The following is a 26,753-nucleotide window of genomic DNA, read 5'->3' on the forward strand; positions in this document are numbered from 1 at the left end:
TTCCCGCGAAGACTTGTCAGTCTAGTTGTATTTGCTCTTGGCTTTCTATCTGCATAGATTATCAAAAAATTCTGTATTTCTTGGACTGTCAAAAATCATTTATTAGCTAAAAAAATACTTGGTACGCTAAAATGTGCAATGCCCCTCTAATGCATTCCAAAGTGATTTATCAGACCCTTTTTTTCCAAAACTCAGATTATTTTTTAAAGTCAGTTTTTGGCACAAAAGTATATACTGTTTATTTTGTCTATAAAATAACCGTACAACTATTTCCAAAACCATAGTATAAATATACAAAAATAACATTAGATGAAGGGTATCTAATATGTACAGTAGGCATAAATAATATTGTATCTGTGTCAAATGGAATACCATATGTTTCTGGATCCTGACTAGTATATATATGTATAGTAATTTACCAAAAAAAAAAAAGTAATATTTTTTCTTATTAAGGTTAACCTATTCGTATCCTGTATGTGTAAAATTCCTTGATTTTCAAATGCACTGACATGTGACTGGGTAATGATAATAATACGTTATTAAAGGTCCAGTCTACAAATAGTGAGCAGTACTCCTTTAATATAATATAATATGTTTAGTTAGATATATAAAATGTTTTTCATATTAAAGCAAATAAAACAAAGTACTACATGCAAATACCAGGTGTTATTGGTATACTTTTTTTCTCCCAATTGTCTTCCAAATAAAGATTGTCAGAGCTACAGTACAAGTACATGACCGAAACATTTTTTTACTTGTTGTTGTTGGTTGTAATTTTAGTACTGATTTAGGAAAAAATGATGCTGTTGACTGTACAGACCAATCAGAATCCAGCATTCACTTTTCCATTAAATAGGGAATACATTTTTTTAATGTACCATGCAATTTTACACTAACACAACCCATAATCTCTAGGATAAGACTAATGAGAAGAAATTAAACAATCTGCACCTGCAAAATTTAGTAGGGAATCAGGGATAAATTTAGTTGTTTCAAACAATGTAACTTTATTGTGCTAAATCCCTCTGCAATGTTTTCCAAGCAGGTTTACTCTCTTAATGTGCTGTCTAGCCATGGTGGCATCCACTGCTAAATTACTCACAATTACTATGAATTGTGCATGTAATTAGATCACTTTCTATAAATAGCTTTAGAAAGGTTTGGAAAGATGTGGTGCCATCTGGCCTGGAGTTGCTAAATGAACTTTTCAGGTCTTACTGTTTATTCAACTCTTATGAGTCCTCAAAGCAGTAAGAGCGATGTCATGCTTGCACGTTAAGCATAGAAGAAGATGCAGTTAATGCTTCTTAACACTGGCTCTACTGTTTTTTAAAGATGTATGATAATGCAAATCTTCGTGGCCCTATTGCAAGCGCCGCTTGGACAGCTCATTGACAAAGGGCCAGAAAAAAACACCTGTTACACTGTTTAATGTTTCCAATAGCAATAACGTGGGCAATTCTGTGGATTTGACTACTTACTACTCTGAAATGTTAACAACAGAGATTTTTAGCGTTTAATTAAAATGCTACGATAGAATATTGATTTTTATTTAAGCCCAGTGATTTTTAGTTGAGCCTATGGAAATGAATTTAGAGAGAATGCCCTTGGCGATCCTGCTGCTGACATGGAATGCTGTTTAAATGGAGTTGCTAAGCGACTGAGCTACAAGTTACTAAAAAATTATCAAGTTAGAGGTTCCATGGAAAATAAGTATGACTATCTGTGAGAACAGGCTGATATATTTATACTGTATATATAGAGTAATGTACATGAGCTGGTTAACTAGCTGATGTTGAGGGAATTAAATGGAAGAAGCAGAGTGGTAGAGATTTTCAGTGTTTATTGAATTTCTTGGACTGATGAGCAAAGCTGGTAAAAAGCAGAACAAGAATGAACTTTTACCAGTGACACAAAAATATAGGAATTTCATCTGATAACAGTTCAATAGAATATTATAACCCTGAGCCTCTGACTGTGTATGCCGCCATTCTAGCTACTATATGAAAATATAGAAAAAACACAAAACCTTTACAACTTCAAACATGCAATTGACAACTACTGATTTAATTGCTCCCAGATGCTCAATTGTAACCACTATGTGTTTGGGGGCAGTGGGAAGGAGGTATTGACATGCATTCATGAATGTTAGGAGACATATTCTATTAAGTAGTTTTGGTTCTCCTGCCACATGTCTCAAAGAATCATGAACACTTTCAAATGCATTGCAGCCCCTTGCAAATGCTTTAATACAATTAAAAAGTGTTTGGTTCTAGTCCGTGTAAGTGATTAAGCTTTTCACTGCTCACAGATGCTGCATGTAGTTTCTTAAAGACAATGCAGCCACACAGACAAAAAATAGATAATTTATGGCTCCAAATCTTATTTTTTAGCTTTAAAGAGGAACTTAATTTGCAGCACTTACCTATCCAAACTCCTTTTGTGGGACTCCTCCATATTTCTTTCTTGTGCCCAGCAACTATCTTTGGCCATCTTGATTGTCCATATCAGGGTAACTCCCAAGCAGGCGTGCAGGAGTTTACCCATCCCTGGCTCACGCAATGGGAAATTTGGATTGCATGCTCAGCTTTTTCACATATTCCCGGTGTGATCAGGCAAGTAACACATTGCCTGTCTCTTTCTGCAATAACCACCTATCTGATTCTTTTTTTTGTATAGCACAACTTTAGTTCCACTTTGATAGCCACTGAATCAATAGTCAGTAGACATATGGCATATTTTATTAAGGCTCTCTAAGGCTGGAGAGAATCCACTGTCATCAGTGAAGCTGGGTGATCCAACAAACCTGGAATGGATTTCTTCTAAGTCATTTGTTATTTGCCTGAAAATATTTTGAATCCTTAACCAGATCCATTCCAGGTGTCACCCAGCTTCACTGATGAAAGTGTATCTTCTCCAGCATTGGAGAGCTTTATCATAATAATCAGAAGTGGAATTAAAGTCTCAAACATGGCTAGTTGGGTGTGGAAGGAGACATTTCTCCAGCGTAATAGCCAATTTTTTTAAATTATGAGGAACCTAACTACAACCATAGCATTCTAAACATCCGCTTCTAGCCTAACTAGTACAATGACAACATATTCCATTCATTTATTTTGCACATCAGCATTGATAATTTCACTGTCTAGTTACCTGAATTTAGGATCTATTAATAAATTTCAGTTCATGCACAGAAAATAAATCTTTCTACTAATTTAGTATTTAAAATCTAAAATGTATTTTTTATTTAGATGTGTTTAATGCAGACATCTGACTGTAGATGGCAACATTTATGTATGTGTTGTACAAATGAAAATTTGAAGCATTGTAGGAGGAAAAAGTATTTCCTGACCTTGGGAACAGTCTAGATACACAGAGTGTGTTTTATTTCTGTCAGTAGGGAGGTCCGGGATGTACCTTTTTATCAGGCTCTTTCCGGAACCATTATTGTATATGCCCTTGTTTAAGATAATCGTGGCTGCATAGTTTGGCTGAATACTCCTTTATTCAACAAAGCAATAATATGGTTTTATAGAGAAGCAAGGCCACATTCATTTATAAAAATGCTTATTTAATATGGCATGGTAAAGTAGAAAGATTCTGTACAAAAAAGGAATAAAGCAAAGGTCTTATCAATGTAGAATTAGTATGTAAATTAAACATGGTAAGAGAAAGTCGCATCAGAGTGTCTGCTTTTATTTTATTATCCAAAGTACATTTATTAAAGATTAGTTGAATAGCAGGGCTAAATGCTGGAAATGTTGCAGCAGCCCAAACAAAAGACAAAAAATAACATTTTACTTTATCTGACCGCAGAAAGCTAATGTTAGATTGGCTACTGAACTTTTTTAAAATAGTCACTTAAGGGCACCTAAAGGCACATGTTCATCTGTTGGTTGGAATGTGTCTGCAATATAAAACAACAAATATTACATGAACTGAAAAAAAGAACACATGGCACCTAAGATTATTAAGAGCAGAAACAATCACATGGATGAATGTCACACTATGTATCCCTGATTCATTCCTGATTTGATTCACTCTTCATTATACATTGACTCTAAGCTGCTGCTTCATTCATCGTCATCTCTCCCTGATTAGTCACCTTTCAAAATGCCTTCATTATAATAGTAAACGCTAGCAAGTTTTAAAAGTTTTACAAGTAAAACAATCTAAGAATTATTCGTGTTTGAATATTATAGACTGTTATTCACTAAATTTTCTTCTTTACAACCACTCACCAGCATTGAACAAAAGCCTGTCCTGAGAAAAATATATCATTGCTGATCTCCTTTTGAAAGTGATAGCAATGTTGCATTCACTGGCTTATTTTTTGGTGTCACTAATAGAATGTAAATTGTACGTAGTAAAACAAGTTTTCATAATCTGTGTACTTATTCAAGGTCAGTGAATATAAGACATGCAGCATTTTACATCAGTGGCCAATTAAATGTATTACAAACTATGTTTGCATTCTTCAGGAATAGAAACATTTATTTTAAGACTGCTTTTTGAGGCAATCCTGTAGAATCAGCACCCTGCTGTCCAGCAGTCAAAGTGTTAACACCAGGACCTCCCAAAATAAGATGGTAATTGTGTATTTGTTATTTCACTTAATTTAAGTGGGATTCTGAAACAGGCACATAAAAATGTTTAAAGCACATGTTTAAAGTGCAGTTCCAGCAGAAAAGATTGAAAACAATTAGTAAACACACAGTTAAAACATTTCTTCATGTATTTCTTACTGTACAGTACTGTACTATCCTTTCTCTTCTTTGTGTATTTTTTCCAATACTTTATTGAATTAGAACATATTTTATCCTCTGACAGCCATGTCTATCAACGCAACTTGCGTATGTACAAAAGAGCAGACCAGAAGGATGTATAGCATCTGATGTGCACTTTCTGGCCTTTGGATGCAATATCAGAATAAATAAGCAGAGTGTAACTTGGTGTCCTTCTTTTGATTAAACAGCTGGACAGGATCAGGACTTGTAAAGGGTCATTTGTGTTGTGGGACGTGTGTGGTTATACAGCTCAACTGAGAGGCGCTGTTATCTTCAGCCATGTTATTGCTGGGTTTAAGAAGATTAGCTCAGTTCTGTTCTAATAATGAAATCTGTACACATTGTGTACCTCCTCCCCCAGACTTGTCACAGAGTAGAAGCTGAAATGTTCCATCCTACTTAAAAAATACTTCGGCTTTTTTTTTTTTCAATCTTAGGAATTTATCAGTTATTTGCACTGTAGTATCATAGTTAACATACACTACGGAAGTTGTTCATGAAATTTGATAATAGTAGTGAAACAATCTGACCCAGGTTTTTTCTTTCTTAGGCCCTCTCAGTGGGCTTAGTGGATGACACAGCTCTAATACCTAAGAAAATAGTATTTCTTACCAATTTATGCGAAAGAACACTTCATTGGATAAACACTTTATGCTTGGAGAGCCTTAATAACAGGGCTGTACCAAGAAACAGGCCTGCCAAGTTAAATCATCAGAGTTGCTTAATAAAGGGCATAGAAGAAGGGAGGTCATTGTACACTGGTTGCCCATCTGAGAAATGGGTCAGTGAAAGGGAGCTTTGTAATAAATAATTACTGCTATACCTGGGCACTGTAAGGCATACAGGTAACTATTCAATATTATACTTTGAGTAATGGTGGTGTTGGTGACCAAGAGCTAAGGTGCATAAGCCTGGTAACACTTATAAGTAACATGTCCTTCTTGCCGGAGAATTGTATTAGTCCTCATGGTGAACTTGTTCTCAGAATTTATCCTGTACTGGAAATACTTTATTTTCCTTACCATTTTATACATATTACAGTGGATTCCTGCAATAAAAGCAACTTGCTCTTCATCAGGCAAGAAGATAATACCAGGTACCCCAACATTTAGGAGTTTTCAAAACGAGATATTCTCAAACAGGCATATAAACCAGTGTAATACCTCGGGAAATGCAATAAAGACCAATTTAAGGAAATAATACTAAAAAGCTACCCTGTTATCCACAGACCACCTTACATGATCATTAAAACAGGGGTGCACTTCCCACAGCCAAAACTTTCTCTCTCGCTCTGACCTTTCTGCATCAACTACTACATGCAATTGTCCAAGGGAGGATTGAATCTGATGGATGTCTGTAAAGAAAAAATCTTAGCACATTTTTAGATAATTTCTGTAAATTTCTGTATGTGCAGGGTGTGCCAACATTGCAATTAGATACATTGGAGGACTACTAGGTTACTGGTTAAAGGAGTGTGGTAGACCAGTACATAAAAACAATATCTATAATATTTAGTAATACAAACGTACATGGCACTGCAGTTAGGCATTTCTCCCTCTGCATCTTTGAATGTAGTATTGGGCTGGAGATACCGTTTAGGATTTGAATGAAAAAAACGAGACTTCAAAACCTTTCAAAACAAATCTTTTAAAACTAATCTAAGTATATAATAATTTATTAATAAAAGTGAACAAGTTACCAATTGACTTTCATAAAGAGCTAAATCTTGTTCTTGTAACTCAGCCCTACAACTTATGGATGGTATGATTTTGGGTATTTGCTTGTTTTTTTTGTCTCCCTGCCATGGCAGTAATGTCAGATTGGACTTTAGGGTGGAAGAATTCCACAGGATCATCTATACCTTGCCTGAGCTCACTACTGATAACAGATGTTTAAAGTGTTGTCATATAACAAAGGTGCTGTCAGGATTACATAAAAGAAAAATAAAGCCTTTCCTAATTTACAGCCTGGAGCAACCTGGAGAGAGATTCTGCTGTCAGTATTGAGCTCAGACAGGGGCCTCCAACCAACACCTTATACTAATAGGGTGAGAAGTAAATAATCAAAAAGTAATCCCTGTAAATGCTGTAGGGAGAGCTTGACTTCTATAACTAGAACAAGCTGCCACACTATCTTCTCTGCTAGCATTACCTTTCTGTATGAAGTACATTTACAGGTTTTACAGTTTTCAACTTTGGATTAGAATAGTGTGTTTGTGAAAAAAGTGATGACTATTACTGATGATGGACAAATTAATGGTGAATGATTTTAGTGGGAAAAGTTGTGTCTTTCCCTGTGGAGTCTATAACCACAAACCTAATATACCTAATAGTAAATCTGATATCAATCTTGTTGACCTATTCTTGATCTGGATCACCACATTCAAGAAAGTGGCATAAACAAGGCATTAAAGTACACATGCATTGGTTTGTACAGAACATGCATTAGGACTTTTCACATCACTTTAGTTATGTATGTTTAAATGCACAGCAAAGCATTCCAAATCACCTTTAGTGTAAGCAAGCCCTACATTGACATCAGACAAGTAATACTTCATGAAAATGGATGGATAAGCATGCTACTCTGTAAGATATTGCAGATTTTATACTTGTCATCTGTATTGGTGATGACCTTAACAGCCTGAATAGTATTCAGCCAAACAAGGCATTTCACCAACCTGTTCATTCATCTATTTGAAAAATAAGATTGTGGTAATGTGCTTTGACAAGGACAAACGGAAGACCAGATAATGCACCTGATTATATTTGTCAGCAGCTGTAGCTCTAAATAAATGTTAATACAAATATATTATTGTTTATGTAATTAGAATGTCTTCACTTTTATCTTTCAGACTCTTTGCGGTGAAATGTGGCTCCTGCCTAGACACCATCACTCCCAGTGAATTTGTCATGAGGGCACAAAAGAGTGTATATCATCTTTCGTGCTTTTGCTGCTGTGTATGTGAGAGGCAGCTTCAGAAAGGTGATGAGTTTGTGCTGAAAGATGGACAGCTTCTATGCAAGAGTGACTATGAGAGAGAACGGGATCTGCTCAGCCTGGTGAGCCCAGCGGCCTCTGACTCCGGTATGTCTCAAGCAAGTACAACTCCAGAATATACGTTTTTACAGTTTGGATAAGGTTTTGAATTTTTGCCGTTGCCAGTTTCACTGTTGGGTACATTTCCACCTTTCTGTCTGAAAACACAAAAGGATAATTATGATGCAAAAAATGCAAGGCCAATGGTAAAACAGTAAAAAACTGCCTATGTACTTGTGCCATCTACACATACATGCCTAATGGTCAATCCAGCCCTGACTTTAAGACTGCCATAATAATCATTTCAGTGTTCATTAAACAGTAATACCTTTTTAATATTTTTATTTGATGGTCTTTGTCTGTAATACAATTGTAAACCTACTAATAGCTAAAAGTTTTATTAAATTATTTAAAAGTATGTAATATGCAGTTGTGATCATATAAAGTTGGACATTGAGAGGATGATAAAAGTTTTTCGATAAAATGACCCATAATGTTAATAGGAATACAGTAACTGCTCCTCATCCTGTTTCAGCAGCTAGTAGCAGTTTTTGTTAAGCTATTTTTTACTGTTCATGTTCAAGCTTTCAGTGAATTTCTTGATTCGTTTGATTTAGTTTTCAAGAAATGCACATTTTTACCTAAGGGTATATTTAAAAAGCAGTGAATCTGACATTCACTGCTAGAAGATAGAAGATTTTCCATTAGAGAATGTTCCAGTGAATTTCAAATTCACTGTTTTATAAACAGACACCATTGAATTGATATACTATCACTATTTGCTTTGCACAAATGAGTTGAGAATCTTAGTTGTATGTGGTCTGGGCTTTGCAGCTTTTTATTTCACGCTGGGTATAAATGTATTTTTACACTTCAGAAGTTAGGGAAAACCTGCTTTTTGTCATGATAAGGTCAATTTATGTCATGGTTATTGTTGTAACCTTGTAGCATTAGTGATTGCTAGCTTATATAATGTTCCTTGTTTCTTAATGGTAATTATAATAAATTTTATAGAGCTTAAGGAAACCTTGGCTTGTGGCTAAAGTAAACACAAGAAGAAAGAAGTTGCAACCCTAATCTAAATAAAGTTATATTCTATTTGACTTTTTATGATATATATAAATATAGTGTTTTACAGACTTAGTTTGTAGTAGTTTTGTAATGTGGCTCTATACTGCCATGTTCATTCTTGGTCTTTCTTGCTTTGTATTGCCTTCTGTATCCTTCTGATGTCTAACTTTGAAAGAGCTCTCTGTAGACAAGAGGGTGAGAGAGGGGAAGCATAAGTTAAACCCAATTTTATTGGAAAATGTAGAAAGGAGGAGAGCAGAGCCACAGATCCCATATGCTAGAGCTAATCTCCAAAGCTCACACTTCAATTACAGCCTCTGTCAACTCAAGCACTCAATCCTGTGTAAACAGAACCAACTCAAAAACCATCCTCATTTCCAATTAAGTGCCCTAACTCTGCCTCTTCTCCTAATTCCCTCGAACCAACAGAGGCAGTGATATAAAAGGAAAGAAAGAGATTGGTAAGTGCAGCTTCATTATTCAGGATGTCCCCTATTCTTCGTCTTCATCTCATACCGATAATAAACATCTTTTGTACTATATGGACCTCACAATTGTCTAGAGCCATCCAAGACCAGCTCCTGTAAAGGTCACCAAGCACAATATGGTTGCAGCTTCTCAGGCAGGACTAAGGGGAGAGGGTTAAGGCTTAATTAAGTATCCCTTCTAGTGTCTAAGACATTTAAGACTGCTGATCTTATAGTAATTAAAAAGTCTCCCCTTGTTGAATATGAATTCGTTGTAAGAGTTCTTTACTTTTATTCAACTTGAATATGATCTTTACTGGCAGGTGGTGACAAGCTGTGCGATATTAGGGTGTCATGGTGTGGAGAGCTCCCAGTGGGCTCATGTTTGCCTTTTCCCAGTCTTCTTGATTGGTCTCTTGATAGAGAGGACTACAATGTGTAAATACCGTGCTCTAATTTCACATCGCACTACCTTCATGTTTCATGTCAACCTTACATGAAAGTAGATTTTTTTTTAATATCTTAAATTCACTTGATTTACCATACTACTTCTAACTTTCTAAAACTTTACAACTCAAGCAAATAGGAAATAAAATTTTAGTCGCTGCCAATACGTTTTTTTTCCTCTTTTTGATTAGTCAGTTTGGGCAACAATCTCATCTTTAATTAATTATTTGATGCATTTTCTACATTGATTTTTTTTCTGAATTTCAAAAGGAATAGTGCTTAGTGCACCTTTGGATAAACTATTTTTATTCATTTGAATTATGCTTCTGAACTTGCTAAAATATTTGCTTTTTGTAGAAGAGTTAATTTATTAGCACTCCCTGTCCCCTTGCATGTCAAAGCCCTCTTCTCTCTTGGTAATTTCTAATTCATTATTTCTCAACCAGCGTTCTGTGGAACCCTAGGGTTCCTCCAGAGGTTGCTCAGGGTTCCTTGAGCAATGAGCTGTTTGTGCTTCCTAGGTCAGTTAAATCAACACCAATGACCTTTTTTAACTATGTATATGAGGCACTTTCTTCACCCTGGCCAGCAATGTAAGAAGCGAACTTCCCACTGACCACTATGCTTTCGTATTGTGTCTTGTGAATTTAATAATTATAGAAGGGCGTCCCTGAATACCTGAATGCTCATTGAAGGTTTCCCATGTGTTAAAAGGTCAAAAAACACTGCTCTAATTACTAGTTGTGGATATGTTCACAAGAGAGCCTTTTATAAGTAAATAACAGTCATTCAATACATTGAATACATATAAAATCATATGGACTGTTGTCATATTTAGGTTATGTGTCTACCTCCCAGCTGGCCAGGTAGACCTTTTCTATGACAATTTTCCTTTAAGGAATAAATCAGACCATAACAAGAAGCCCCTGTGCTGATTATCTCCCGCTATTTGGTAATTAATTAAAAGGATATTTACGTTACTGTACTATGCTCTAAATCAAGTCCTGTAGACTTATAAATTTGCTCTTTTAATTCAACGATCATTTCCTTTCCAAATTGGCTGTAATGGAACTCTAGAAAAAGTGTTATTAATAATTTACATTCCATTACAGGTAGTTTAAGAACTGAAATATTCATTAGTTTTGCAGATAAGCCTCACATTTTAAATCAGTCCCAAAAGAAATATGTTTGAAAGAGGTATTTAAACTGAACAATAAGGAAATGTCTAGCTTTAAACTAAAATATTAAGCTCAAATAGTAAAAATCTCTTGCTGTAGCATATCCAGCCTAAAGTAGAATTAACACTATAATTTTTTTTACCCAGAAGCCTCCTCCCCCCTATATTAATTAGTATATATTTCATATAACACATGTAATTGTTCCAAATGGCAGAGCCACATAATGGGTATACATATATACTTCTTACTCATCTAGTCAAAGTACTATTTGCTCCATAGCTGGCTTGTTGAAGTTTGCATACATTTTTTATATTTGAAATGTTATTTCACTTGCCATTAGGTAAAAGTGAAGATGATGAAGATGGGGGCAAATTTGAAGACAGCAAAGGAGGAGAAGATAGCAAAGATCAGAAAAGGCCTAAGAGACCCAGAACCATTCTGACAACACAGCAGCGTCGGGCCTTCAAAGCTTCATTTGAAGTCTCCTCTAAACCCTGCAGAAAGGTGAGCTGATATTTTGTCTTTGTTAGTAATCCCGTCAGGCCTGCTATGACTGTAATCCACATACTACTTCACTAATAGTTTGCCCATAATGATATGGGAAGAGATCAATTTATGTATTTAATGTAATTTAAATTGCTGAGCTGGACTTGAGGTCCATCACAGGATATAAGGACCCATTGACACTATGGCAGTTCATTGCATTGCACAGTGCAGCACTGTAGTGAGAATGGGCCTTAAGTATGCAACATGAGTAATACCAATTATAGTTTGCCATAAGCATGGTTAAGCAGACATGGTTTATCAAGAATGTTTTCTGTTTTAGTGAATAAAAGGCTAACTGACCCACCAACTAGAAACCACATTTTGATCCAAGAGATTGATTGAATCCTAATAAACTTTTTTTTTTTTTACCTGAACCTGAATTACTAATTATAAATGAAAGCTGATCTTTTAATTATGGGCATAAGATGGTCTCATATTTTTTGCTCCTTTCAATGACTCGGTTAGAACTACCTTTTTAGGCCAGGTATAGGGACCTCATTGCAGATTTATAAAAACAGTGTGTGATAAAATTCCCCAACACGTGGCTACAATTAAAACATTCATTTTGCATACACTGACCCTATAATTAAAATAAAATATTCCTGGTATTACATAACATTGTGAGTGTATTTGTGTGACCTCAGATTACAGTAGGTACCCCTTGAAAACTAATGGCAGAAAAATCTTATCTGATGTTTATTCTCGATATAGGTGAGAGAAACTCTTGCGGCAGAAACTGGCCTTAGTGTTCGTGTTGTACAAGTCTGGTTCCAAAATCAACGAGCGAAGGTAAGAGAAACTAAACAAACTTATTTAATCAAGTTCCAGTACTGCAGTATTTGTTTTAAAGTATGCAATATTTCAGATGATCAGGCAAATAGAATTTTCATGAATAGCCAGATTTTCATGAAAATTAGATTTACTGCCTATGACCTCTCCTTATGAATTCATATATCTGCCATAAGCCCAAGGGACTAAGGGTTTAATGTCTCCGACTGTATAAAAACACCAGGACTTCCCTTTTGTTGGAGGCTTGGTATCTGAAACCATCAAGGACACTATGTGTAAGCTGCTTGTCTGTTCTTTTCACATTTGAGTGGAATTCCTTTAGGTATACTAGTTGCTTTGCACACATAAAAACATACTGGTAGTTTAACTGAGTTAAGACATGTTTGCCCTAGTGTGCATCTGTCTATAACTGTAATAATGTACAAAAATGTCAATTTGGGGCCAAAACAAGAAAAAGAAGATGTGACTGATACTGTTTGTGGATCATGCAAGTACACTGCAAGTAAATGCAGAACTTGACACTACACAGATGTATGAAATACTATTTTCAGCTAAATAAAAAATCCAAGAGTTACACAGTAATAGTTTGCCATTACCAGTTCGGTATAGCTTTATTTTACTAATTTGTGACATCACCGTCAGATCACATTTACTTTTTGAAGGAATTGTGGAGACTGCATAGTCACTGTATATAACTTTTTAATTATTCTGATGCAAGAACAAACAATACCTAACGTTTTGTAAAGAAGTCAAAATGCAATTCCCGGACTAGATATTTATACGGCACAAATTACCTGATGGAATTACTAGAATAGTATGCAGGCACACTCATTTTCTAGAAACTTACTCGTGTACTTTACTTAGATGAAGAAGTTGGCAAGAAGACAACAGCAACAGCAACAGCAGCAAGATCAGCAAAACCCTTCACGGATACCAGCAGGTATGGTAACATTTCTTCCCGGCAAAGCATGCTTTAATGAGTTAGGGACCAGCCCTCCAGGATTTTCTATCTGCTGAAAATGTCTTCTAACCGGAAAGATAAGGAAGAAGGGTTTTCTTTTACACATGTATTGCTAACTTTTCAAACATAAATTAAATAGATAAATACAAATCAGTCAGACAGGTAAGATACAAAGAACAAGCACATGAGTTTGGAAAGGGGATTGCAAAAGTAGGCAGGTAGGTAAGTGTTTATAGTTTAATACATCAGACATATGCCCTTTTAATATAGTTTTTTTTGAAGATTATATTTTTTTTAATCAATATTATAGATATTGTGGACACCCACAACCTTCCTTTAACAAAACATAAGGTATATCATATGTATAAAAACATGAAAGTATTCAAATGAAATACAGTAAATTACTGTTAAAAATTTGCAGGCTGCCAATAAACGCATTGCTTGCAGTCTCGAACACCATGAGTTGCAATCCAGCTAGTAATGAACTTATAATAGTGAATGCAATTTGTGATCCTTTTATCAATACACTTATTGTCCTAAGAGTGTCCATACTCACTTACTGTACTGGGTCAAGGGAGGAGTCGCATATAGTGCAAAGATTGTAGCTCACAATGATAACAGTATGGATAGCATTGATTTACTATAGGAGTTTAGATTGTTCACTTGGTATTTTAGATGGTCATTCTGTAAATGTTCACTTAGCAAGACAATGTTCACTTAGCTAAGTTAAAAGGATAAACCTGCACCTTACATTCCCTTGTACAAGATTAGTTATTCTTTGCAAAATAATTTGCAAGTGAAAAGTTCAACATTCTCACAAGGTCAGTTATTTTTGGGGATTTATTGAATATATATATCTCAAAGTAAAATGCTTGAACTGGTTTATACAATGCAATGATATGCATTGATTTAGTAACCAACAAAGAAATGGCTAGAACTTAAGATTTATCACTAGATCCAGTCTTAGAGTTTGGAGTTTCTCTATTTATTAAATGTATGTGTAAGTGAAGATGACTTTTTAATGCCTGGCTATTTTGCAGCTCAAACACACAGTTCAAGTAACTCCAGCATTGAAGGGATTATGAATGTGTTTACAAGTCTCCCTCAACAACAACTACTTTCTGTGGAGCAGAATATGTACAGCTCGGACCCATTCCAGCAAGGACTTACACCACCACAGATGCCAGGAGACCACATGCACCCTTATGGTAATATGCTGCTTCTGTTACTTTCAATAGAAAAGTTTAATGTTGATTGTTATTCTTTTATTATGATCTATGTGTTTTAAAGAAATCAAATCCCAAGCTAAGTTAAACAAAGATTTCTATTTCTACATCTGCTTATCATATTTCGATTATTTCTGATAATGCTGTAATACATTAATGGAAATTATATTGAGTGCAATAAATACATAGGTAAACTCCCTAGGGATTTGTAAATACATACCTCCAGCCTTGCAGTTGATTCTTCTCTATTACAGTTTATTATTAGCTTTAGTGAATTAAACAATATTTTTTCATTTGTTCTTAAGCAGCTAACAGCAGTTACATTTTGTGGTAATGCATTTTTTTAGGTGGAGAGACCCTTTTCCACGACATGGATAGTGATGATGCTTCTCTCAACTTGGGTGAATGTCTCCTAGCAGCACCAGAAGTAGGCTCTCTGCAGTCCAGAGTTGGAAATCCCATTGATCGTCTGTACTCCATGCAAAACTCCTATTTTACATCATGAAATATGCTACTCATTGGAAAAATCTGTTCAGGAAAACCAGTCTTCTAGTGGAATAGTACTATCATTCTATTAGACATTGCAATCATCACTGGACATCATGACAAAACTTCTGCTAAGCTGGCACCTGATCTATACACCCTGAACCTCAAGCAGTGACTTGTGGGATTGTTACAGAAAAAGGAATTGTCTGATAAAAAAGTGCAGAGAATAATGAAATCTGCTGGTCTACTGCGTTCATTGTATTTAAAGGGGCATCATGAAATATTGTAAAATGACTTGTTTTACCATGGAAAATGCAGACTGGACACCAGACTCCCAGGCCCACCCGTGGGCCTACATGAAGGCACAATAAGAGACTGTAACTAGAAACTCTAATTAGTTGTAAGTTCTTTTACCACCAGTCATGCACTGGAAGTATGTAGACTGATGAATTCAGTGTATTAGCTGCATTACCTATGACACTGAGCATACAACCCAATCAGCGTTGGGAGGTATTTAATGTTGCACACTTGTGCATTTATTTATGTAAAACATAGCTTATTTCCTTTTACTGTTGTGTTAGGATGAGAAAGAAGGTAAAGCATTTTTGCTAATTGATTGTTCCTGGTTTAATGTTATTATTGAAATATATGAAAATATTTACATCTTACCAGTGTTTTTAATAAAGATGTGCACCAGTAAAATTGAAAATTAAAGCTGAATCTAGTCTTACCTTTAGTCTTGTACAGTAGTGTAGATTCATCTCTTGTAAGATTATTGCTTACTTTCCTGCCTGAAAGATGTCTAGCATTATTTAATCCTTTGTTTCCCAACCCAACTGTCTCTGATCTAAACATTTTATATATTGAATTTTAGTTATTTTATACATGATGGCTCTGCATCATCTGTGGGTAGTCTGCATGCAAATGCATTCTGCTAGGAACTCTTTCTCCTGCAGACCCATCTATTTAGGCATCTGATGTTTGCATTACTGCTCCAAAAAAGGCTAACAGATTGCATGAAGGTTTGAAAAACTTGTATTGTTGTGTCCTTCGACTGCAGTTGACCAATGCAATGCAATGCATTATATATATATATATTTATATATATATTATAGGATATGCATATATGTTGCATTTGCGTACTGCAGTATGCGATGTCTGCCGCTCTATTGCCAACACATCTATTCTTGCATTTTTCAAAATACCAGCTCAGTAAGAGTATGATATGATTGTACACTGAGCTGTACATGTGCAGCTTAGTGTACATTCAATAGAAGATTGTCAACAGGCCGGTATGTTTGTTTTAATGAGGAACAGTCCCTTTTGCAGTAAAGAGCTGCCTGCTCACATTTGAGATTTTTTTTTTAAATGTATACATACAGGGGTCCAAAATCAGTTCTGCATATGGGCCCATTGTTGGCTACGTCTGCCTGTGTGTGCAACCTAGAAATATGTGACTGCTATACAGAACGTTCATACTGTGAACTGTCAACCTTAATTGGAACCTTAAGGAATGTCAACATTCATATAAATCTGAATTGTGATCACACCAATATTCTGTATGTCTTTGGCAAAGGCTGCGTTCAGGCAGACATATAAATACAGTACATACACAGTATATAAATATATATATATAAATAAATATAAAACACTGTATCTGTGTATAAATATATATGTGTATATATCATGTGAGGTCCTTTAAAAAATACTATACATGCAGTTTACTTAGGATACAATGCATATTGAAGACTTAGGGGGATGTATAATATTATTTTCATGTTTTGTAGAGGCATGGTATGGTATTTTGTTAAATAGCCAGTCATTGCATATACAGAATTTGCTCCCAGATTCTATGATCTGCAATGAACATTTTGACGTGGGTGGCAAACTAATTTTTTAATTCTATTATTTAATTTTACACTTCTGCAAAAAAGTAAGGTGGACACAAAGGGCAGGTCCTGCAACCTATGATAAAGATCTCCCCCAACCATCGGGGAATGTGAACTTTGCCTATTGCAATTCTTTTTATATTATATATTTTTTTTAATATTCCTTGCAACTAGTGACAGTAACTGCCAGTAACACACTTCCTGACCTACAGTGACAAACCTCATTCACTGTACTTTATCAATGAAGCAAAATTGTCCATCCTAGTGTAGGAAGTATTTTAGAACAACAGCTGCCCCTCTCATCTTTACTATAACAAAATGGGGTTCTATAATTACATCACACTCCCTCATAACATTGTTTAGGATAATTCTTTAAAATGCACAGGATAAGAGAACAGATTTGCAATGGTGTATTTAACAGCCCTATAGGGAGAAGACAAGAAAAGTTGATTGTCAAGGTTAACATATACTATAAGGTGCTCTGATCAGTAATCCCTATAGACCAATCAGAATCTTTTACTCATCTTTTACTAACTAAGCACCTTCTCTGACACTAAAATATATTCTGTTGGTTAGAGCTGCCCCCAGACCCCAAAAGCTAAAACACATAGTACAAGATACAAATCCTATAAAAGGCTCCATGCTCCACAGCCACAAGAATTTATAGTATGCAGAGTACACAAAACAAGTTCTTTTCCATGGCATGAGCTGAAGAATTTATAAAGCACAGATAATCACAGAGTATCCTAATCCACACAGCAGGCACGGAAATGATCCAATAATCATATTATAACCCAGAACACTGACTTTCTATTGTCCAGGTAATGCAGCTGGCTTGTAAATAAGGATTCTTCCTGAAGTCCAGGGTCACCTCAATTCACACATACTCATATCAAATTCAGAGCTGAAAGTATCCTCAATTCCATATGGTATGAGAGATTTCCAAAAACTGTCTGTAACCCACAAATATTTTCCATGGTCTTGAGGCCCCTAGTAGTCCCAAAGCTCTATGTGTCCTGTTATCCAAATAACATCCAGCAAATAAAGTCTATGGATCTTGTCCAAACCCTTACCACTTTTTATATATTACTATCACTATGGTAGGTGGCTTTACTGACTAATAGGGAAATAGAAGAGGCTACAAGAAATGACCAGAACCTATGACTATAATAGTGTGGTTCTTGTTTGGGATATTATAGAAGAAAATGAAGCTGACATGCCTGATTTTCAATATAAGTACTATTTCATTAAGTATATTGCACTTACATGTTTCCTTTAGACCGGAGGTAGGCAAACTCCAGCCTTTAGGCCAGATACGTCCTAGCTGGTAGTTTGTTCAGGCCTAACACCCCCTGGCCGATCCGGCCTAATCCTGGCCGGCAACCCGCGGCGGAGCCGGAACAAACTACCGGAGCCGCCGGGGTAAATAGGGAACATTCCCTCTCATTGCAGAGGAGAGGGAATTCCCTTCAGGGGCGTTTCCGGTGGAGGGCAGACCCATTAGGGCGGGACTTGAGAGAGAGTCCGGCCCAGTGTGCTCCTGCCTACCCCTGAAATGGCCTAGTGGCAAAAAAAGTTTGCTGACCTCTGCTTTAGACTAGGATTTTATAAGCTGACCATATTCAAATGAGTGCCTATGTATATAATTTTATTAAGTTTACCCAATGGCTTTTGCTAGACCCTGCCATCAGGGACACATGTCCTAGGTGTCATGTCCTGCCTGGTCTCATACAACTTGCCTGTGTGGTTTTAAAGACATGGAGTTTGTAGTCTGTAAATTGGTTACTAACTGGCTCTCCTATGTGGGATTATAACTGGGTTTACTAGTATTTGCAATTTGTATTTATACTCCAGGTGTCCATGAGTTTATAGTGCTGATATAGTGCAGTTTCTGTTGTGTTTGCTTTAATTTTAAGATGGTAGGATGTACCTCTCAAACATTGCATCCCTACTATTTTAGTTTCACAGTTGGGGCACTTTCATATGAAGGGGGGGGGGGGGGCACCTCTGTGTTTACCAATAGAGGTTGATGAATAGAGGAGAAGTCCAACCAGCAAAAAAAATGTATACTTTTCTCTTCCAGTTCCAAATCTGTTGCTATCCCTCTATACCACTATTAAGTTTTTTTTTATAGCAAGATTTTAGTCTCCTTTGATGCCTGGTTCTTTGTTATGCCATGTAGTATTATTTGACCACTCTTGTGCCATTTAGCTATTTATTATATTGTTTTGATCCCTCCAACGTAAAAGCTGAACTGTATATGCTATAATATGTGCTACATAGTCCTGCTTGCTGAAATCTTGACACAGTACTGACTGCTATACTTTATATTGTATGTTACTACAATATCAACACTCATGCTTGTTGCTTTTAACCCTGGTAGATGGCTCTAACAAAGGGCAGTGGACAGTGGGCCCATGTGCACCCATAAATGACCCTCAGTGTGCCTTTCTCTCATTCTATAGGAAAAAAGTGTTAGCTCACAGCCCATTTTTTTCTGTTAAAATTTTTACCTTTTTATCTGCTGTATAAAACACTTAATATATTGGAAAGAAGACACAAGAAATTCCAAAATGAGAAGCCTAAGGGCCAAGAACATTGTAGGTTTTTTAGATTAGATTAATTTTTTTAGATTTCACTGTTGGTCCCAAAAACTATTAGAGATCCCTTCTCTGTGATTAAACTGTCATAGAAATTTCTGTATAAATCTAAAACCGAGGCTTTGTGTCTTTACCTCATATCATTATCAGTACAGAAACAAATTCCTGTCTATACCTGCAAAATTATTGTTGTTTGAGCTTCAAGTACATTACAGACTTAATATGTTCAAAAAAAATATACCATAGTAAGGTATACAGGATTGTAGCTTTGAAATGATACCATTTTATATAATTATTTTAGACCAGGTAATTGATCAAAAAATGCTGCCACTCAGAATAATAATTACTTCTAACCTCAATGGACTAAATCAAAAATCCAACTATAAAAGAGCTATATTTGCACATGAGTATAGTCATTGATGTAAAGCCAAAACTTTATTTTTTTTTTTTTAGTTTTGTCAACACATATTTTGTCAATGCATATTTTAACGTGCTTTACAATGCAAAAATATGTCATCATGAAACTTATTGATGTATGTTGACAAGCAATGTAGTGCAACTCACAGCTTCTCTGGTCTGACTGAGATCATACCAATGTCTCTGCCATGTTATTCAATGCTTATTCATTGGAATAGATTGAATATGTTATACCATGGGCCATCTTCCTATTGTCATTAAGTTGCAAAAGAGGAAGTTTGCATCTACCATTCTCCATTTTTTATTCTGCCATTCTTAGCTTTAGCGCTGTCTTCTGGTGGGCAAGGCATGGACAACTATGATGCAGCCTAAGCAGTTCTCCACTTAACAAGTATTCTTCCTATTGTGTTACAAAACAACCATCTCTCAGTCTTCAACAGACACTTTTTAGCAGCTCATTTTTATTAAAAATATCTTGTAGAACATCTCACATCTCAACATCTCAATATCTTGTAGAACATCAAGTTCCATGTCCAGGATAGGGCCCAAAGGTCAAGGCCCAACCTCCACAGAGGTTTTACTCTCTTTTCTCTTCAACAAGGTCACCTTAAATATTTACCCCCTCCCTCCAGCTCTCACCACTGAGCAAAACCCTCAAACCCCTGCCTCCAACTCTTTCTACTGGACACACATGAGTAGCAGGCAGACGCGATCAATCTCTGAGCTTAGATGAAACTTGTGAACTAAACCTATGGAGAGTGAAAGATGCCAACTTCCTCTTGCAGAAAACATAAATAAAGCTCTGACTGACTAACTACCACATGGTTTCTAAACAAACCATCATTTTAGACACTTCTGCCTAAAGCAGGTTCCCACATATAAATGAAAACAAGGCCAACCCTACAATATTTACACTGTAGTAGACTAACCAGAAGAGAACCAGTTAGTGAATTTGGGATTTTTTTAAATACATTTCTTATAATAAATATAAAATCAATAATAATGGCTGTTTTGAAAACACACACACTTTTTGAATGTACATTTTACACTAAATATACAAATGGTTAAACCCCCCCCCCAAAAAAAAAGATAAAAAAACCCTTTTTTTCTTCAGAATTCATCTAATATTTACAGCTTACTTTATGTTTATTATTTTTTTTTATGTTTTGCTGGAGGAGTACACTTCAAATAAAGGGTTAAAAACTGTATGGAGACCTGAACCAGGGAAGCACTTGGGCTCTATGAATGGAGGACACATCATTATTTTATTCCTGAGGAGGTGGCTGGATTCCAGGTGACACCTGGTCCAAATGTTCAGATAAGGCGGGGTAGTAGATCAGCCAGCGCATAAATTAGCACCTGATGACAGACTTAACTAGAGAACTGACCTGCACACAGCTTATCTTCTCAGCACACGGTGGAAGAGGTAAAAATGTGTGGAACAGAAAGAAGATTCAGTATCAGATTCAGTTGTTCATCGTGCAAAATAAACTGCTCAAAGTACAAAACTGGATACTCAGCTTTAAGATTTATATGAAATATTTTGTATTTCATCATAAACTAATACCTCACGTTTGTAATTTGCTGAGCAATAAACATTAAAAGCCCAAGGAACAGTTAAAATCTAAATAGGAACTTCTCAAAATGATAAAATGGCAGGGATAATAATATGATAATTATAATAAATATTAAAGTGGGAATGATCAAAGTGATTTCAGCAACATTATTTTGCAGTGAAATTATATCACCCCTTTTTTCCTTTTAATATTGGGACTTGTTTTGAGGAAAAGGTATTTTTTTGTATTTGGGTGTTTTTGTATGGGTGTCATGTATATTTATTTGTTTTTTGTGTATTGTTAATCAACAATTTTTATCTTATCTCTTGTATGTTTTTCAGTTGTTTCTGTAAAAAAATGAAAATAATGGGACACATTAGGAATTGCCCCTATAATTTCAGAGTAGGTAAAAGAATCTTCAATTATTCTCAGGAACTATTTAAAGTCCCTGGACCCTAAAATCCCCCAATAACCTATTTTGGCATTTTTAATGTTGTGTTTCCCAAAATAGAGGAACTTCAATTACACATCTACTAATTTTTGCTGTTGAGAACAGACAGATCCCCATAATAAGTTGATGGTGCTGTATTACACAGGTATGAGCAGAAGAAAAGAACTTCCAGTGAGGGGATATAAACAAACATCAGGTCTTGGTAAGTACAGAACTTTGTCAGGGAATATAGGCTGGGTTAGGTTAAGTTGGGAGTAAAAGGAGGATAAGAAAAGGTGTTAGGAAAGTAAGGCGGGTATAAAGAGACATTATGCTCTAATAACTTGGGTCAAAAAGTTCAGCATCCCCTAAATACTGCTTTTGGAACTTTTCATTGCTGTGTCCCATTTGAGAAAACTTTCCCATATGTTGTATTTCACAGGTGTTGGTTAAATTTAATGTTCACGAATAAGGCTTGACAAATCTGGTAACAGAATGTTTTATGGTATATTATTTCGTTTGAAGACTATCACTGTTCTTCTAATATACTTCATAAAGTCATGAAAGGTAACCAATGGCTTGAAATACTTACCACACATGCAGATACTGCTGCTTTTGCATTCCATAGTGGCTGATCATGTGCCCAAAAGCTAGGTGCTGGTCACATCTTGTAATGATATAATCAGACTGAAAAAAAAATTAATCAACTGATAGTTGATACAGAAGAAGGCAAGATACACAAGATTTACAAGATATGATCGACATTGCTCTACTAGAGAAAAAAAATATTTCCTTTATCCCCTGAGGCAAGGTGTATATTACCTCGACCAACAGTCTCTGATGTTATTTCCAATAAATGTTACTGCTCAGTTATTTTATGTGCATTTAGGAATGTGTACAACTTTAAAGCAATTTCACTTTAAAGCAATCTCACAGATAAGTGTGTATTGCTGGATCGTAGGCCTAATCTCCAGTGTGGACACAGGCAGCAATAAAAAAACCCACCAAAAAAAAATTTCATTGATGTTTATTCCCCTCTTGCTGACTTATTCATCCATAACAACATCACAACATGGTACCTAGAACAGAAACAATCTCCCTACCAAAGCCTCAAAAGAAAACCCTGATAAGTTTTTTTTTATCAAAAAGTCTAAAAAAACTAAACTTCAAGGGAACAGGAAGGAAGATTAATAGGATTGTAAATCATTCTCAGCTAGTTAAATTATGAAAATTATAATGTTTTAGCTTTCGGTGTTGCAATAATAAAAGTAATAAAGTAACAATGTAATAAATAGTTTGAACACAATTTAAATAGTAAGAAAATTACAGGTCAATTTTAGGACATACCTGTCAATACACAGGTGCCATTTCTGAGGATTAGTAAGGATCAGCTTTCTCTTTAGGTCTTTTTTTAGGATTTTATAAAGATTTATATATTCAGCTCTGCTCACGTCCATTTTCTTGTCTCTCAGGATAAAGTAAATTATGTTTAGCTTTTCTTTTCAGAAGCATGAGATAAAAACAAAGAGAGAAAAATACTGAAATTACCAAAATTGGTTTTGTTTGGATGACTTTCAAAATAATGTAAGGTTTAAGAGAGAGACTCATAAGAAGCTGTAAAACTTTTGGCAGCCATGACATAGAACCATTGTGTTGTATGGAATCTACATTCATATTATTAAGCTGATACATTTGGCTCACATGTTGCTCAGCTATCTTGATAACCCTCTTTATGTTTTCTAAACAGCATTGTAAGGTTACAAAAGTCTGTTTGTCTGTGCAGCCAAATATTAGCCATTTATATGGGACAAACTGCTCACTTTGGTCCTCCTAATGTTGTTGTCAAAAGACAAGAGCAAGGATGATTTTTTTACGATATGCCAAAAAATGGTATAAAAGAACTGGAGGTAATCTATATAAAGTTGCAATTTTTTTTCTGGGCCTCAAATTCTACAAGTTTACAGAAACTAAAACAGGACTTAAAAAATACTATTGGTTAGCAAGAATCCCAGAGCAAAGTGGCATAAAAAGTCAGTTATAAGTCTCCTACAATTGAAGAGTGGTCTAGATCAGAAAGTCTGAGCCATTTTTTACACCCAGAGTAATCGTTAGACCACTTCTGGATGTACCACATGCATAACCATTCCCCCAACCACTCCCATTCAACCGTATGGGAGTGATTGGGAACCACTTTGTGCATGCCTTTGCACACTGCTGCTTTGAAGTGGGCAGTGGAAAGAATGTCACCCTTACAAATAGACATTGGTATTAGGTAAACTGACCTGAGCGGAACTAATTGTTCATGGCTCAAGGAACCTCTAGAAATCTCTGGAGGAACCCTGCTTGTGAAACACTGCTCTAGATGCTCATTATGTTGGACTTTCGCAGAACCTTCATGGTGTTCAGAAACTATGGCTACTGGAGGAATCTTCATCTACACTTCCAGGTGTGTCTGTTAAGCCTACAAAAATACGTGAACAGTGTACAGGTATTGCTTTTTAGCTCTCCCAATGTCAAACTGTAAAAAGCCTGCTAATTTTATAGAAATATTAAGGGTAAATTATGTAAAAAGGTGACATAAAATTCTGCAGCTTATTTATCCTTTCCATAATAAAGAATAGGGTTATGATGGTAAAACAGATGGATATATATCCTCAAAATTCTTGAACTCATAATAACAATCCATAATAGCCATTCATTACAATGATATCCTATTGGAAATATGGATTTTCTCACTCCCATATAACAAAAAAGCTGATACTGTTTTAAATATTTTTGACACAGATGGAACGTATCATAATATGAGCAAGGATAAGCTCTGTCTGCTGGTATAAGACAAACTATCTCACTGAGGGATTCTGTCTGCTGGGCCGGGGAGGCCTCCATGTTTTTTCTCTCACAGGCTAGATTGACAAGTTGAAGTACTGTTCACCCCAGACAGTGGTGCGGGCACAAAAGCCGCGTCACAACAATGCAAGCGATCAAATACCACAGTGCAGTCAAACTGAGGAGAAAATACATTTTCAAGAAGTTTCATTGGGATCTATGGAATAGATCTTGTTTCTTTCTGTTTGAAAAGTATTCCTGAAAACAAGGGGTCATTCATTCCATAGGAGCTGCTGTGCAAGGAGTGCTCAGCCGTGCATTAAGTTTATGCTTAAAGTATGTTCTAGCTATTTCTGCTTATGAGTCCCAGAGCAACCTTCTGAAATATAAAGCTAGCATAATAATTGTATACTACATAGAACAATAAATGCTTAAATATATGTTTATTGTTTTTTCTAAAACACAATAGTTCTTAAGAATTATGCCAAGTTTTATATATTATATTGTTACATCAATTTCCAGAGACCAACCTGCTTATTTAATAAGCATAAATCATATATAAAGTTTATTAGCCGGGTTGCAAACAACTAAATGTGGGAAACATATTTGCTCCAGGGTTCTGTAAGTATATTAAGTAAATACCATATCATAACAGATGAACAGATTTTAATACAAAAGTGAACATTCACTTTTCTAGGCTAACCATCTTTATTACTTTAATAAATCTACCCCATTACTTGTGATATAATATAAAAATGGTTTAGCTGGTTATGATATTTTTTGTATACGTGCAAGCAGCTTGGCATCATAAATTTTAACAGGTGATCCATTTATTTATATTTACATTTTTAGATTATAATTTATAATCATAAAGTAATTGCATAAATACTTTATTTTAATTACACATTTCCATGCCTAAGTAGTGAAACAAATGATAAATTTAAATTTGGATACCTGCCGCCACTTCCATTTTGCTTGTGTTTGATTTTGTATTGGTAGATTTTTGCATTTCATGTGTATGATTTTTGGATCTCAATCACCATTAGCCAATCAGAAGGTATTCCTGTAGCAATGAACAATAATATATTTGATTAATCTATTTACCTATCTATCTATCTATCTATCTATCTATCTATCTATCTATCTATCTATCTATCTAATCTATCTATCTATGTATCTGTCTCTCTTTCTCACCTACCCATGTTTTCTTTATTATACCCACCTATCCTTTCATACTGCATTTAACCATAGCTCTGTGTATACTGTAACAAGAATAAAGACAGTATGTTAGGCCACCTTGGAATAAACACTATGTGACCACGTGCAGCAGGCCAGCCTTAATGTGATAACATCTCGCCCAAAATAGTATTCACATTGTGCGCCTCCTCAGATCCAGTTACTCGGCACTGGCCGGCAGAGCCGAGTTCAAGCTGGGGATGACTAGTCAGACGCATTAAAAAGGTTTTGTTATTGAAACCCTAGATGGAGCATGCCTGCTGAGCCCTGCAGGGGCTTCTCTACACTACGGACTGATTAATATCATTCAGACCTCAGGACTTGCTATCAGGGAATCGCTGTCCATGCCTTTCTTGAATTAGGATGGTCTGAAAATGGCGGACTTATGACATCATTCTAAAACACTAAATATTGGTAGACCACACATGGACAGATCCTAGTTTTATTTGAGTTCAACAATCACCATGCATCTAACTATCTTATTATTGTTCTGAAAAAATCCACTACCTATTATGTGGAATTAGGGCAATGAATATAGGAAAGATAGACACTACTGTCTTCACTTTAAAGCATAACATCTATTTTCAATGCAGAACCAAGAACCCTCACATTAGTCCCCATACAAGTTAAGTAGTTTTTAGAAATATAGTGCATAGAGTTTTATATAAAATTCAATAAGACACAAGTTTATTCATACATCTTCTTAACAATTTTAAGGATAAAATCCACCAAGACACCATCCTTCATTTAAGCACATTGTCATACAAAATTTAAAATTGGTGTTGACAGAAAGATGGCATAATCA

At 35.6% G+C, this 26,753-nt stretch overlaps 1 protein-coding gene across 1 annotated transcript in view; it reads left to right on the top strand.

The window, feature by feature from the left end:
- The window catches only part of LMX1A (LIM homeobox transcription factor 1 alpha), a 61,749-nt gene extending 46,097 nt beyond the window's left edge, over positions 1-15,652 (top strand). Inside the window, exons 4-9 of the mRNA XM_072419215.1 lie at positions 7,639-7,871; positions 11,327-11,490; positions 12,244-12,321; positions 13,186-13,261; positions 14,323-14,490; positions 14,856-15,652. Of these exons, the coding sequence (XP_072275316.1) occupies positions 7,639-7,871; positions 11,327-11,490; positions 12,244-12,321; positions 13,186-13,261; positions 14,323-14,490; positions 14,856-15,013 (877 nt within the window). The 3' untranslated portion in view covers positions 15,014-15,652. The remainder of the gene's footprint in view (positions 1-7,638; positions 7,872-11,326; positions 11,491-12,243; positions 12,322-13,185; positions 13,262-14,322; positions 14,491-14,855) is intronic.
- The last annotated feature ends 11,101 nt before the right edge of the window (positions 15,653-26,753 follow it).

This window comes from Pyxicephalus adspersus, chromosome 8 (assembly GCF_032062135.1).
Source record: "Pyxicephalus adspersus chromosome 8, UCB_Pads_2.0, whole genome shotgun sequence".
NCBI lineage: Eukaryota > Metazoa > Chordata > Amphibia > Anura > Pyxicephalidae > Pyxicephalus > Pyxicephalus adspersus.